The sequence below is a fragment of the Coturnix japonica genome, chromosome 28 (genome assembly GCF_001577835.2).
Source record: "Coturnix japonica isolate 7356 chromosome 28, Coturnix japonica 2.1, whole genome shotgun sequence".
Lineage (NCBI taxonomy): Eukaryota > Metazoa > Chordata > Aves > Galliformes > Phasianidae > Coturnix > Coturnix japonica.
Genome location: NC_029543.1, coordinates 625,223 through 640,081, shown reverse-complemented (window position 1 = coordinate 640,081; position 14,859 = coordinate 625,223). Strand labels below are relative to the sequence as shown.

Here is a 14,859-nt window from a genome sequence, read left to right as displayed (position 1 = left end):
ACAGCCATGGGGTGACAAGGGGGCAGCGGGGCAGTTAATGCAGGGAAACCCCAAATCTCGGTTGGGCTGACCCCAATTGTGCCCCCACTAATTGCCCTGAGCTGCTCTGCCCAATGCACTCACTGCGGGGGGACTCAGAGCCCCCATCCCCTGCAGCTCCCCCAGCCCTGCCCCATAACCCCCATCCCCAAAACCCCTGCCCCATCTCCAGCCCCACATCCCTGCAGCATCCCCTTAATCCCCTGCCCCACATTCCCTTCCCCATATCCCCCATATCCCTGCAGTGTCCCCTTCCTCCCCATATCTCCAGCCCCCCCCACAGCCCCTGCCCCACCTCCAGCCCCACAGCATCCTCTTCCCTGGGTACCCTGCCCCACATCCCCATATCCCCCCATCCCCCGCAGTGTCCCTTTCCCCATATACCCCTCCCCACATCCCTCTGCCCCCCATTCCCCGTTCTATGTCCCCTGCCCCACATCATTGCCTGCCCTATGGCTCCATATGACTGTCCCACGTCCATTAACCCCATTAAATCCCACCCCATCCCATCCCATCCCATCCCATCCCATCCCATCCCATCCCATCCCATCCCATCCCATCCCATCCCATCCCATCCCATTGATCCCATCCCATCCCACACGTCACGAACCCATGTGGGAGCGGAGCGCTCTGATTGGCCGGCGCTCTGGCGGCGGCAGCGAATAGCGGGCGCGCCCCATTCACTCCGTGTCGTGAGGGCTCTTAAGGTGGAACGGCTCTAAGATCCCCGCGGTGTCCGGTACCGGCCGGAGCCACCTTAAATCGTTCCCCGCCACCGCCGCCCCGTGGCGCGCCCCGACCGGGGTTTCCCCGCGCCCACCCCCGGTGCTGGGTCCTGGGTCCCCGGTGCTGGGTCCGGGTCCTGCCCCGTGTCCGCCCCACGGAGCCGTGCGGGATGTTCCCTCAGGGCCGGCACCCGGTGAGTCCCGGCGGTCCCGGGGCGGTCCCGCGCTCTCGGTGCTGCTGACGGCTCCGTTCGCTCCCGCAGCCCGGTAAGTTGTCGGTGCTGGAGATCTGCGAGCGGATCGAGGAGGAGTTCCGGCTGCTGCAGGCACAGAACCACAGGTGGGGGGGGGTGGGGCAGGTGAACGGGGGTCCCGTGTCCCCCCCCCCCGTCCGTGCGTTGATCGCTGACCCCGCTGTGGGTCTCGGTTCCCGCAGCCTGAAGCTGGAGTGCGAGAAGCTGCTGAGCGACAGGACCGAGATGCAGCGGCGTTATGTCATGGTGAGACCCCCCGAGCCAAACCACGACCCCCTTCACCACCCCAATTCCACCCAGCCCCACCTCGGGACCCTGAGCTGGGAGCTGATGCCCCGGAGCTGGGCTGTGACTTTGGCTCTTATTTACTCCCGTTTATTTGGTCTCTTGGGGTCCCCTCCTGCCCCTGTGTGGGTGCTGGGAGCCCCCCCGGAGCTGTGGGGCTGACGGGCTCCTCTGGGTCAAGAAGGAGGAAGGACACGATGGGGGTGGGAGCTTCGTTCCCCCTCATTCTGTACCTCTATGAGACTCTGTGTCCCATCCAAAAAGACCCCCCCACCCCTGTGTGACCCGGCCCCATCTGGGTGGGAGCTGCCCCACAGGGGGACCCACTGAGTTGGGACCCACAGCTCAGTGAATGGGGCTTTGAATGGGGCAGTGAGTGGGGCAGTGAATGGGGCAGTGAATGGGGCAGTGAGTGGGGCAGCAGCTCCCAACACGCTGTGATCTCTTTGCAGTACTATGAGATGTCCTACGGGCTGAACATCGAGATGCACAAACAGGTGAGTGGGACGGGACGGCACCTCCTTCATCCCCACATCCCTGCAATGGGCTCTGGCAGCTGTGGGGCTGAGCAGACCCCACCACCACCCCAAAGGTCCCCCCATGGCCCCAAGGAACAGCAGGATCCACAGCCCGCAGGCAGACGGGTCATCTTCCTTTTATACTTTCTTTCCCTTTTTCCCCTCTCCTCTCTCTTCTCCAATGCAGAGCAATGTTTTCACCCTTCCCCGCTTCCCCTTTTGTTCCAGCGTTAATTTGCTTTCCCTCTTCAGATTTATCAATCTAGTCATCGCGGGCTCCCTGCCAGGGAAATTAGTTTGGACCTATGCCTGACAAAGTGGCAAGTCAACTGCCATCCTCCTCCAGCTGGCTCAGCCCCGCTGCCTTTGCTCCTTTTGTTAGCAGGGGAACCTGGAGGAGCCTCTCGTGCTCCCCTAACCCCAGTGTGGCTGAGGACCGTCCCCATGGGGTGACTGAAGGATGGATGGGAGCCGTGGGTCAGCCCCGGCTCTGGGTGTTTGTGGGGTGTCTGGAGCTGATGGGGGGGTTGAGGTGGAGGTGGGGGGTTGTGCTGCACTCGCTGCTGGGATGGGGGGCAGAACCACGGGGCTGATTCCCACCTCCTTTTCCAGGCTGAGATTGTCAAGAGGCTCAGTGCCATCTGCGCCCACATTGTGCCTTTCCTGACGCAGGAGGTGAGTGGGGGGATGTGCTGGGAAAGGGCAGAGCGGGGCTGTGCTGAGCAGAGTTGGGGGCCGGGGGGGTGGGAGAGGTTTGGAGCTGTGCTGACGCCTGCTCTCAGCACCAGCAGCAGGTCCTGCGGGCGGTGGAGCGGGCCAAGCAGGTCAGCATGGCAGAGCTCAGCAGCATCGTCGGGGTGAGTCGCGCTGTGCAGCAATGGGGATGGCGGGGGGGGCTTCATTGCTTAGTGAGCCCAGCCCTGGGCTCCTGCAGGGGGGGTTGTGGTGGTCACAGAGCCCCCCCATCTGACTGCTCCTTCCACTTGGCATCTCATCCCATTACACCTTGCATTGCTGTCTCCTCTCTGCATTGAGGACCGTTTGCTTTCTCTCTTCCAGCAGCAGCAGCTGCAGCACTTCTCCCATCACCCCCCCCAGCTGCCGCTGACCCCCCACCCCTCTGTTGTGCACAGCCTGCCCGGGGGGGCTGCGGGGCTGCTGGTGCTCTGGGAGGCACTGATGGCACAGTCACAGCTGGCGGCCAAGGAGCAGAAAGCAGCACAGGAGAGCAGAGGTGAGGGATGGAGAACAGCTGCATTAACCCTCGTGGTGCTGAGCCACGGCCCAGGCACTTTGGGGGCAGCTCTGCTGCCTGCTCTGCGTGTTACCAGCTCATCAAACATCTGCAGCCCTGCCAGGCTGCCTGTGTTTGGCTGGGGGGGTGCCTGTCCTGCAGCAACAGCTCCCAAGAGCACGAGCTGCGTGTGTAGCTGTGTGCACACCTGGGTCCTCTACACCCTATGTACCCCCCTGCAAGAGGGTGGACCTGAGCCCCCTTCCCACTCTGCTTACTGCAAGGGTTCAACCCTGATGGGGATCCATTGCCTAAAGCTGAGACTTGAAGGGCAAATCTTGATGGCCACGAGGCTTTGGTGGGAGGTGGAGGTGTGCGGCGAGGTGGGCAAAGTGGGAAAGTGGCCCAGCCTCCCTTCTGTCCCACTTCTCTCCCCCCACGGGCACTGCACTGACAGCCCCTTTCTCTCCCCTGCCCTGCTGACCTGTCCTGCCTGTGCCCCAGAGCGCAGCCCCAGCCGGGTGAGTGGTGCCTTGGGGATGTGGGGTGCGCAGGAACTGTGTGGGGCGGGGGCTGCTTTGCTGCAGCTGTGGGATGGATCGTCTGCTTTGCAGTGGGGCAGCTGCCCCCAGGGATGGCCCTGCTGGGTCAGGGCGGGTGGTTTGGGGCTGGAAAGGTGGGGATGTGGGAGCATTGCTGGGAGGGATGGGTGAGGGGGGGGCTCAGGGCTGGCTGCCTCCCCTCACCCCTCCTGTTGTCTGCTCAGAGCGTGTCGGCATCTCCTCCAGACGGCCCTGATGGGGAGATGGGGCTGAAGCGGAGCCAGGAGGAGAAGGAGCTGCCTGGGCACTATGTGAGCGTGGGGCTGCTGGGGGGGCAGGAATCCTGCAAGGAGATGTGTTGAGAGGCCCACAGAGCTGGAGTGCTGCCCATGGGCTCTGCCAGGAGGGACGTGCAGCCTCTTCCAGCCCTGACCGAAGCCGTCTGCATTTCTCCCACTGTGCAGGACAGCGATGGGGACAAGAGTGACTGCAACCTGGTGGTGGATGAGGTGAGCCCTGAGCTGCCTGCGGGGTGTTTGGGGCTCATTGGGCTGCGGTGCTGGGGCTGGTGGCCAGGACATACAGAGGGATGTTGGCACAGCTGGGGTTGGTTCTGAGCTCAGGACTCTGTGCCAGCTCATGGCTCTGCCCTCCAGCCCCACAGCAGCACCTCTCCTGCAGCATCCCATATGGGGTGGAGGGCACAGCCCCCCTGCTCACCTTCCCCAGCACTCAAGTATATACTCAGTGCTTTGGCACAGCCCAGAGAGTATTTCTGGGGGGGTCATCCCTTATTTTTCCCCCATGGGAGACTCCGGGGATGGACAACACACACGTTTTGGTCTTTTTCTTCCCCCCCCTCCTGCTGCTTCCCAAGGAAATCCAGGCAGGAACCTCAGCTGGGATTTCTGCGGAGAGCAGCACATTAAAAACTGCTCAGTGGTGTAATTGTGGTGATAAAAATCACAGCCCTAATTGAATGGTTATAGGAGAGCAAGAGCTGACGGGCGGCCTCGCCTCCGAATCCTCCCCCTCCAGCACGGAGGGGCCGCAGTTCCTGCCCCACAAAGACCTTTCTTTTCTCCTTAGGACCCCCCCTCAGAGCCCAGCAGCCCCCCCCCGACCCAGGATGTCCCTGGGAGCCCGATGTCCAGCTGGAGCAGGACGCCGTGCCGATGGAAGGAGCCGGGGCTGGTGAGGGCTGTGGGGCAGGAGATGGGGCTGGGCTGGGATGTTCAACATGGGGGATCCCCAGAGCTGTGGCTGGAGCTCTGTGCTGGTGGGGGGCTGCCCATGTACCAGGCAGATCGTGGCTGTGCAGGTTCATTCCGTTCCATCAGATCCCCCAGAGCTGCTCTGAGCAATCCCTTTTCTTTCGAGTTTTGCTTTATTTCCTTTTCACTTTTTCCCTTCCTCCCCTCCAAGCACCGGCCCCTTCTCAGATTGAAACATCAGCATTGGGGGGGGTGGAGGGCTGCCTTTATCACCCCCCCCATCCACCATGGGGACCCGCAGCCATTCGTCCTGGCTGCCCCGGGGTCAGGAGCCGGCTGTGGGCGCAGGGAGCTGCTGCTCCCCGGGACAATCGGATTAGAGCAGACAAAGCGCCCTGAGCAATCTGCCAGCACAGCACGCAGCTTTGCTCTGTTATTAATTTCTATCCCCCCCCCCCCTCCTTCTTTTTGCTGGTGTCGACAAAATCCCCGGGGCAGAAAAAGAGGAAGAAAGAGGAGAGGCCGGGAGGGAAATAAAGAGAGGAGTGAAGCAGGAGTGGGGTGGGAGGGGGGCAGCGCTGGGATGGGGCCCCTCGTGCAATGGGGAGCAATGGGGAGCAGCCCAGTGGACCCCCCTCACCTCATGGCGTCCTTGGGGCTGTTCTGGATTCTGCTCCTCCTTATTGCAGCCGGAGCCCCCCACTGCTGTGTCCTCCTCATCCCCCCCACCCCGTGATGCCCTCACTCCCATTGTGGGGCCCAGCTCAGCCTCCCCACCCCAGCAACCTGCAGCCAAGGACCCCCCCGGTGAGTGCCCGGGGATGGGGAGATCCAACGTGGGCACCTCCAGAATCACTGTGTGGGTGAATGATGGAGTGCTCAGGGAGGGGGGGCTGGGGCCATGGAAGGGTTTGTGCCAATGTGGGCATGGTTGAGGCCGTGCTGTGGGTGCTGGGGCCTCTCATAGGGCTGAGGGTGTAATTAAGGGAAGCTGTGGGCTGTGAGGGCTGGGGAAGAGCCTGGCTGTGGCTCAATGAAAGGGACCAGAAGTGGTGGGAGGAGGAGAGGAAACACCGGGGAGAAACAGAGTCCAAAGGGAGATAGGAAACCTCTGCCTGGGCTGGGAAATAGCAGAGGTTTATCAAAGATGGATGGCAGTAACATCCCCCAGCCCTGAAAGGGAACAGCGGGATGGGGGAGCGGGCTGTGGGGGGCCAATATGTGGGGCCAACATGTGGGGCCTGGGGCTGCCCCATGCTCCAGTGTTCTCTCCCCACAGCTTTCCGCAGCCCCTTCACCTCCCTGGCCCTGCTGCCCCACACTGCCCTCAATGCAGAGCTGCCATCCTCTGTGTACATGGGCCTCCACGTCCCAGCTCAGCCCGGCAGTGCTGCCTATGGGCGCTCACCCCCGGTAGGTCAGCAGTGCAGCCCCCAGCCCTCTGTGCACCAGGGGTCCCACTCGGCTGCTTTGTCTCCTGCCGCAGGGAAGTGGTTTGTGAGCACGGGGAAGGACAACCTGCTCAACGCCTGGCACATGCCATATGGAGCCAGCATCTTCCAGGTGAGGGGCTGGGGGAGCTCAGAGCGGGGGCTGCTTCACCCCCACCCCCCCATTATCACCCCCCCTCCTCCCAGTCCAAAGAATCATCTTCAGTGCTGAGCTGTGACATCTCCATCAATGACAAATTCATTGTGACCGGCTCTGGCGACAAGGCCACGGTGTATGAGGTGCTGTACTGAGCTCCCGTTATCTCTGCTGCTCACATACTTGGGGCTGAGCCCTTCCCAGCCCGGGGTTGAGCCCCCAGTGCTGCTGCATCCAGCCTGGCCCCGCTGCTCCTTGAGCTGCTCCCTCTGCTTCTCTTCTCGCAAGCTGGGGAGCAGGAGGTGACACTTTGTGCCCCCCCTTCCTTAATACTTGACAGACCGGGGCTGGTTGGGGTGGGGGATGCGGGATCCCCTCCATGCAGGGGGTGCAGGGCAGGGGGTGGTCGGTCTGTCTGTCCATGGGGGGCAGGAGGGTCAAAGCCTGGGATTATTCCCCCCCCCCATTTTACTGCTGCTGATTCAATGGCACCAATTTGTTGCTGCAGCCCCGGCTGTGAATTATCAGTAAAGAGATGTATTTAATGGTGTGTTCAAATCCTTACTAATAAAAAATACAAGGAAAAAGGGGTTGATGAGGTGTGTGTGTGTGTTGTGGGGGGGGGCTGAGATCCTCCAGGGCACCATGGGGAGGGGGGGGGAACCTTGATGTACACAATGTGGGGCTGGAAATGCCCTCTCCCCCCCATGGCTCCGTGCAGAGCAGCCCCCAGCCCCAACTTCCCCCTCCATCCTGCAATGCACCGCGCTGCTGTTGTGGTTTTATTATTAAATAAGCCCTGGGAGGTGCAGGGGGAGGGGGAGGAAGGAGCTCCCATCCCGCCCAACCCGGAGCTTTAACAACAACGAAATAAAACCCACCAAAAAATGCCATTACAAAAGAAACCCCCCTCGGCTCCCCCAGCCCCCGTTTAGAAACAAACCAACCAATAAAGAGCCCAACCAGGAGGAAATCCCAAGGAAGGGCCCTGTGAGCAGCAGCTGCATCCCAGCACTGTGGGATCCCCAGCGCCAACAACCCCAGGCCTGGGCTGCTGCTCCTCTGTGCCGGGGTCCGTCCGTCCGTCCCCGTGGCTGTGAGTCCATCCGCTCTCAGGGACTGGACCCCAATGGCGGCCGTCAGCTCCATGGCTCTCAGTAAATGACTTCGTAGACCGTCGCTTTCTTGTCCCCGGAGCCGGTGACGATGAACTGATCGTCGGTGGAGACGTCGCAGCTGAGGACGGAGGAGGTTTCCTTGGACTGCAGAGATGGGGGAGGGCAGGGGGTGGGCGCCGGCACCCGGAGCACAGGACGGGGGGCTGAAGGAGCAGAAATGGGGCTGAGCAGCACAAGGGGCTGCTGGGCTCACCTGGAAGATGCTGGCTCCATACGGGGTGCGCCAGGCGTTGAGCAGGTTGTCCTTCCCCGTGCTCACAAACCACTTCCCTGCGGCAGGAGACAAAGCAGCCGAGTGGGACCCCTGGTGCACGGAGGGTTGGGGGCTGCAGGGACCCCCCAAAGGGAGCGGCCCAAAGGAAGCAGCGCTGCCCGTACCGCAGGCGGCGAACTTGAGGGAGAGGACGCAGCTCTCGTGCAGGTGCAGCTGGTACTTGTCGGGCTTGGTGTGGTGCAGCACTTCCACGTTGCTGCTCTCCATGCCCACTGCCAGCCACTCGCCCGTCGGGCAGTGCCCCAGGGAGAAGATCTGGGGGCGGAGGGGGCAGCGACAGGGCAGTGCTGGGATATGGGGGGGTCGAACACGTCGGGGGGGACCCGGCGCTCACCTGGGAGGTGAAGTCGTGCTGCTGCAGCTGCCGCCCTTCCCGCAGGTCCCAGCAGCGCACCGTGTTGTCCAACCCCCCCGTCCACAGCTTGGTGCCGTCGTTGGAGATATCGATGCAGCTGGCACCGTCCGTGTGGCCTTGGAACTGCCTGGGGGAGAGGACAGGGACGGAGATGGGCAGCGCACGGCTGTCAGTGCCACACAATGGGGAGGACACGGGGCTCCCCAGCTGGAGCCGCTCCGTGCAGCACCCACCGGACCAGGGTCTGGTTCTGCAGGTCCCACACGGCGATGTTGCCGTCGCTGCAGCAGGAGAAGCAGACTTTGGCGTCGGGGCTGATGGCCAACGCGTAGCAGGCGGGGGCGGAGGAGGTGAGCTCGGCCTTGATGCGGGGCGTGGGGGCCGCCAGGTCCCAGATGGACAGAGTGCTGGCCTCCCCCCCCACGATCAGGCTGCGGCCGTCGGGGAGCAGCTTGCAGGAGCGGATGTAGTTGTCGCGGTTCTGGGGCGCAGGGAGGACCCCGTCAGCCCCTTCCTTCCCCGCAGCCCCACCTTTGTGCTCCGTGCCGTGGGGGATTGGGGACGGCCCCGACCCCATCCCTGTGCCGGGACCCCCTCCCCGCTCCCCCCCCAGTCCCACGTACCAAGCAGTCCAGCTGTGCCACGGCCGTCTTGGTGCCCGGCTGCCCCACGTCCCACACCTTGACGCAGCCTTTGCCCCCGGTGTAGACGTGGCGCGTGGAGTTGCTGATGGTGACGGCGCAGACCACCTCGCCGTGGGCCAGGCTGTGCAGCTGCCGCGCGTGCCGGGGGATACCGGGACCAGCCAGGGCGTCGTGGGGAAAGGGGACCGGCTGCATCTGCCCGTCGGCGCTGACGTGGAAGGAGTAGGCACTGCCAAAGGGGACAGAGCGTGATGGAGCCGCGGGGACACAGCAGGGACAGCCAGCGCCATTGGGAGGCACAGAGGGCTGGACCCACTGCTGCGTCCCTCCCCATCCCCTCCATCTCTCCATCTCCACTTACGGTTTCCCCGACGTCCCCACTTGCATACCAGCCGCCAGCCCCGCCACGCGCATGTGTGGGTGAGGGTCGTAGCCAACCTGGAAGGCAGACGGGGTGAGTGCAGGCCCCCAGACACCTCCAGCCCCACATGGAGGGGGAGAACCCACCAGCGGGGACCGCCCGTAGCTGCTGGCGGCCGCGGTGCCATTGAGCTGCGGGGACACGAGGTGCAGGCTGGCGTAGGCACCCGCCCCAGCCATGTCCCCATTGACAGCAGGGTGAGCCATGCTGAAGGAGTAGGGGCTCTGCACGCCCAGCGGGGTCCTCAGGCCCAGGGCTGCAGGGAGAGGTGGTGTCAGAGGATGTGGTGGTGGGTTTGGGGCTGTGCTCGGTGCCCGGCAATGCTCACCCAGGGAGTCCACAGGGGCTTTGGCGGCAGTGGGGCGGAACTGTGGGGCACTGCTGGATCCCGGGGCTACGGCATCGCCCTGAGATGTGGGGGTGCTGGACTTGAGGCTGGGTGTCCCCGCCTTCTCCACCTATTGGGGCAGAACAACGTCACGTTACCATCCTCCACCCACCACCCCCAAGTGCTTCCCCCATCCCTGAACCCAGCACGCTACAAGGGGAGCCCTCCTGACCTCCAACCATCATCCTTTCCTCTGTGTGTGGGGCAGGAGGACACCCAGTGGGACCATAACCCAATGGAACGCCCCACATGATGCCCAATGGGACACCCAGCACCCAGGGGGTTGATATGCTGCACATACCGTGGGCGCATCCTTGGTGCGCGATGGGGACGCGCTGCTGGACGAGGCCATGGAGGTGGGGCTGAGCGGCGCCGGCTCCTTCCGGCCCAATGGCAGCTTCTCCAGCCCGTTCTCACGGGAGGAATAGGAATGGACACTGTGTGGGGACGCGGGGTCCTGCGGGGGAGGGACAACAGCAGAGCGGGGATGGGGGGCATCACCCCTCAGTAAGGAGCAGCACACCCCCACCCCATCCCTGCACTGACCTCATCCACCACCAGGTTGTCTTCGCTTTTGTCCGCATCGCTGCCCTACAACACGGCAATGGAGGCTTGTGGGTGCCCACATGGAGGGGACGGGGATGTATTGCCCCCCCAGCCCCGTCCTGCACTCACGTAGTCCGTCACAAAGTCCTTCTCCTCCACCTTCCTCTTTTTGCTGCTGCTCAGGTACTCAGAGATGGCTCGTGCCCGGTCCCCGTTGGGCAGCACCAGAGAGCTCTGGGGCAATGGGGCAGCGTTAGAGGCAGGGGGTCCCACGGCAGCCCCCACCCCACACTGCAGGCTGGGGAAGGAGTGTGAGGTGGGGATGTTGTTGGGGGGGTCAGCCAATGTGACACTGGGGAAAGGGATGGGGAAAGGGATGGCACTTACAGGACCCGGGTCTCGCTCTGTCTCCATGGTGATGTGATGCGCAGCAGGACCGGGATGAAGCAGGGACACGGCTGTGCTCCTCCCGCGGGTACCAGGACCCCCAGCTCAGCCTTGGGGACGTCCCCGACCCCCCCGGGCTGAGTCCTCCCCACCACCTCCAGGAGGTGCCACGTGGAGGGGGGACACCTCCCACTCCCCCACTCCCAGCCTGATGGGGAGCGTCCTCCCCACATCCCCCCCTCCGGGTCCCCCCTTGGATCCCCCAAGCTCACCCCTGTGCTCGGCGTCGTGGACCCCGCGGTCATCCTTGGTGAGGAGCTGGGCCCCCCCCAGCACCCCCGAGAGCGCCAGCAGCCCCGAAGCGCTGCCCAGCCCAGCCAGGGTGGGGGGCTGCATCCCAGAGGGGTGGGGGGTCAGCGGGATGGGGGGCGCGTGGTGCGAGAGGTGCTGCGTTTGGAGCTGGTGCTGGAGGGGGGAGGTGGGGGAAAGAGCAGAGCAGAAGGGCGCAGGGTCAGGGGGAGGATGATGGGAGGGGGCTTCCAGGGTACCCCCAGGGCAGTGAGGGGGCACCGCATCCCACCCATTGCCACCTCCTGGGACCGGTGGGGCTCTGCTTTCAGACCCCTCCCACATCCACAGCACTGTGAGCTCAAGGGAACGATGGGGACACAAGGATGGTGGTGACCCCCCCCACGTCCCCCAGGGCACAGCACCCCACACCCCACTACCACCCACTCCCAGCCCCATTGCCGCTCTCTGGTCCCCACTGCAGCCTGGCTGTGCTCCCCCATGGCTCTGGGGGGGGGGGGGCTGTGGTTGCCCCCATAGTGGGGGTCCGCAGCCCTGGGACGGTGCCACCATCACCTGCGGGAGCCCAGCAGGGATGGGGGGGGGGGCAGAGGGTCGACGTACCCCGATGGCCGCGTTCAGGTCGCTCATAGTCACCTGCTTGGCACGCTCCACTGCCTGGACCACCTGCTGCTGGTGCTGGGGGGGGACAGGGGCACGTGGGTGGGGGGTGGGGGGGATGGAGAGGGGCTCCCCCAGCCCAGTATGCAGGGACTGGGTCTGGATGGGAGCTCAGCCCCCCGCTGTGGGGACACCCACCCACCTCCTGCGATAGGAACGGGATGAGCTGCGCACAGATCACGTTCAGCCGCTTGGCGATCTCTGTCTGCAAGGGGAGAAAAGGGACCCAGAGGGGTGAGACCCCCCCAACCCCCCACCATCATCCCTATGGCTGAACCCTTCCCTCTGAGGGGCACTGAGCCCCCTCCCCACCATCCAGCCTGGATGCTCAGCCCCCCAAGGCTGACACAGCCCAGGGAGGAGTGGGGAGCTCCATCACCGCCCATCAAACCCCACATCACCCCAACAGGGACCACCCTGAGCTCCCCCCCCTCACCCCGAAGGCAGCACTGACACTGCAGGGGCAGCGTGGCCCAGCCAGTGTAGGGACAGCAGGATGGGGACACTGAGATAACGGGGATGATGGGAACAATGGGATGGGGTTACAGAGATGGGGGGACACTGGGGATACCAGGGTAGGGATACTGAGAGGGGGGACACTGGGATGATGGGGACAATGAGACCAGGGACATCGAGATGAGGAGGAACACGGGGATGATGGGGGACATGGAGATGAAGGGTGACATCGGGATGGTGGGGACACTGAGATGATGGGGACAAAGGAACAGGGAATGTTGAGCTGGGGGGACACCGGGATGATGGGGATGGCAGGAACACCTCATTAACATCCCCACCACCCCCAGCAACAACCCGGAGCCGCCCCCACTTCCAAGGGGGGGAAATAAAGGAGAGAAGAGAGAAGGGAAGGAGCAGAGGAGCAGAGGCGCCGTGAGCAGCGGTGGCAGGCGGCGGTTCTGGGAAGGATTTAGTTGTCTCCTGGGGCTGCCGGTGATGGATTCCCTCCCCTAATGCACTGATGGGCAGCAGCTCCTCGGGGAGAGCTGCCTCCAATTCACTCGCGCTCGTTAATGTGCAATTTAGTGGCACTTTAACGCTCTCAGCATGAAAAATGATCGTGCTGCTCGCAGCCCCCCCCCCATTCCACCACCCCCCCACCCCCACCGGCCACCAGCGCTGCCACTGCCCCTCGGGCTGCTCCATGCAGGGGGTGGGTTTAGAGCTGCTTCCACAGCCCCCCCTAAAAGAAAAGGGAATATCTCCCACCCTGGAGCTGGTTCTCATCCCAACACCTGCACACAGCTGGAATGGAATCGCCCATAGGACAGGGCACAGCCCCCCCCGGCTGTAGGGTGGGTCTCCATGGGGGCTTTTGGTGGATGGGGGGTGGAGGTGGGATGGGTGACCCCCCCCCCCGGCTGGACTCACCTGTTTGTGCATCTCGATGTTCAGCCCGTAGGACATCTCATAGTACTGCAAAGAGAGCAGAGCGTCAGCGGGGCTGCGGGGGGGTCCTACAACCACTATAGGATGGGGGGGGGGCACAACCCCATGGCCCCAGTGTTGCCACCCTGCCCATGAGCTGCAGCACTCGGATGTGGCTCAGTTTGGGTTGAAATATCCTGTTTGGATGGGTTGGGGGGGGGGATGGGGGTCCGAGACGGGTGGAGACCCCCATCACCCGAGCATGGTGGGGAAGAGGGGGCTGTGGGGGAGGGGGAGGGGTCATTCTGACCTATTCACGTAGTGCCGCTGGATTTCGGTTATTTCTTCAGTCGCCAGCTTTTCACATTCAACTTTCAGGCTGCAAAAATACAACAGAGCAATCACGACGGAGAGACCCCCCCAACCCCCCCATATCCACCCCATAAATCTGCTCCCACATCCCAGGGTTGAGCAAACCAGGGGGTGATCAGTACAAGCATCTGCACCACCTCAATGGGGCTGTTGACCACAGCATACCTCAGCAGCACCACCACCCCATGGATGCCATCCAAAACTGCATGGGATGGATGGGGATGGGATGAGATGATGGGATGGATGGGATGATGGGATGGGAATGGATGCGGATGGGATGGGATGGCTGTCCATCTCCCCCCCCAGCCTTACTTTGATTTGTCGCTCAGGAACTGAGAACTCCTCCTTCGATAGCGAATCAAGTGTCTCGGGGCTACGGTACAGCTTGCGGGCACACGATTATGTGGCAGGTGGTGGGGCCTGAGGGGCCGGGAGGCCAGTGGGAGTGCCCTAGTGGGGGATGGGACGAGGGTCAGCGGTTGCGGGGACGCGCACCGCCATCCAAAGCCAGAGCTTGAGGCTGTGCTGGGGATGGTGCCACGTGCAGGAGGCAGGCGGCCACTGTTGACCCCAGCTGCAGCCGCCATAGCGCTGTCAAATAGTCCCCGTGCACCCAATCCCTAGATTTGACGAACGAATACAGCACCGAACACTGCGCTATGACGAGCTACGCCAAACAGGTCCTCGGATAATTTGATGGTTACCTCCGCCGTGCCCCCCCGCCCCGCACTGACCCCATTATCCCGGCGTGTGCGAGGGGATCCGACCCCAACATTTCCATCCTGCACCCCCCGCCTCCATAACCCCCCACACGCGGACCCCCCGTCCATCCACTCAGCACGTGCTCGCTGTGGGGGTCGTTTTCTCACCGTCGGTCGGTTTGGGCGGGAAATCCTCGCGGCCGGGGGGCCACGGTCCCCCGCACCGAGAGGTCGCACGGGACGAGGAGCTCGGACACGGCGCTGACTCCAGCTCCCGGCTAGCCCTCATAGAGAAATGCATGGGGGGTAGGGGGGCGATAAAGCGACGATGAAGCGCCCTGGGAGGGGCAGCCCCAGCCACAACCCCCCCCCCACAATGAGCGGCTCGCAGACAATGGGCCGCTCCGACACCCATACGGTACCCACTGGGGGGAAGGGAGGGGGAGGAGACAAAAAGCACGGGGGGCACCGCCTGCCCGCAGGACGGGAGGATGACTCCAGCCGCGCTGCATGGGCCAGGCTCCCTCTGGCGGGGGGGGGGGTCCCGAACCGAGCCGGGCCGAATTGGGCCGAATTGAGCCGAACGGAACCGAGCGGGGCGGAGCGGGGCTGAGCGAGCGATAAAGAGCCGACCGGGATGAGGCCGAATCCAGACCGAACCGCGAAGACAGAGACTTGGTGAAAGCAAATTAAGTCGCTGAGCGAGCGGAGCGAATGAACCGAGTGGATCCGAATGAATCCGAATGGAGGACGAATGGAGCCGAGTGGAGGCCGAGTGGATCCGAATAGAACCGAGTGGAGCGAACGACTATCGAACGGCCGCCGCCCCCGAGCGCGGTCCAG

General features: G+C 63.6%; 2 protein-coding genes across 8 annotated transcripts; one reads left to right on the top strand and one right to left on the bottom strand.

Annotated features, from left to right (window-relative positions):
• The first annotated feature begins 722 nt into the window (after nt 1-722).
• On the top strand, nt 723-6,809 carry LOC107325619 (transducin-like enhancer protein 2). Of its 2 annotated transcripts, XM_015886682.2 has the most exons (14): nt 724-958; nt 1,028-1,104; nt 1,201-1,264; nt 1,756-1,800; nt 2,434-2,496; nt 2,604-2,678; nt 2,881-3,055; nt 3,560-3,576; nt 3,822-3,908; nt 4,062-4,106; nt 4,687-4,791; nt 5,501-5,618; nt 6,091-6,374; nt 6,449-6,809. In XM_015886682.2, the coding sequence occupies exons 1-14, from the start codon at nt 935-937 to the stop codon at nt 6,551-6,553; spliced, it is 1,284 nt and encodes a 427-aa protein (XP_015742168.1). In that variant the 5' UTR covers nt 724-934; the 3' UTR covers nt 6,554-6,809. The 2 variants fall into 2 exon arrangements, with proteins under 2 accessions (XP_032296878.1, XP_015742168.1); XM_032440987.1 differs by having other exon boundaries at nt 723-1,031.
• Nucleotides 6,810-6,913: 104 nt separating this feature from the next.
• Nucleotides 6,914-13,315, bottom strand: LOC107325617 (transducin-like enhancer protein 1). 6 transcript variants are annotated; one of them, XM_015886680.2, is made up of 18 exons: nt 13,258-13,315; nt 12,947-12,993; nt 11,703-11,765; nt 11,504-11,578; nt 10,864-11,056; nt 10,592-10,608; nt 10,334-10,438; nt 10,205-10,249; nt 9,960-10,115; nt 9,599-9,728; nt 9,357-9,526; nt 9,211-9,287; nt 8,829-9,078; nt 8,439-8,686; nt 8,185-8,332; nt 7,955-8,105; nt 7,770-7,846; nt 7,191-7,660 (listed from the first exon to the last, which is right to left on the bottom strand). In XM_015886680.2, exons 2-18 carry the CDS (start codon nt 12,980-12,982, stop codon nt 7,553-7,555), a joined length of 2,049 nt encoding a protein of 682 aa, XP_015742166.1. In that variant the 5' UTR covers nt 12,983-12,993; nt 13,258-13,315; the 3' UTR covers nt 7,191-7,552. The 6 variants fall into 6 exon arrangements, with proteins under 6 accessions (XP_015742160.1, XP_015742164.1, XP_015742162.1 ...); XM_015886674.2 differs by having other exon boundaries at nt 6,914-7,660; nt 7,955-8,332; XM_015886678.2 differs by lacking the exon at nt 9,357-9,526 and having other exon boundaries at nt 6,914-7,660; nt 13,258-13,302.
• Nucleotides 13,316-14,859: the final 1,544 nt, after the last annotated feature.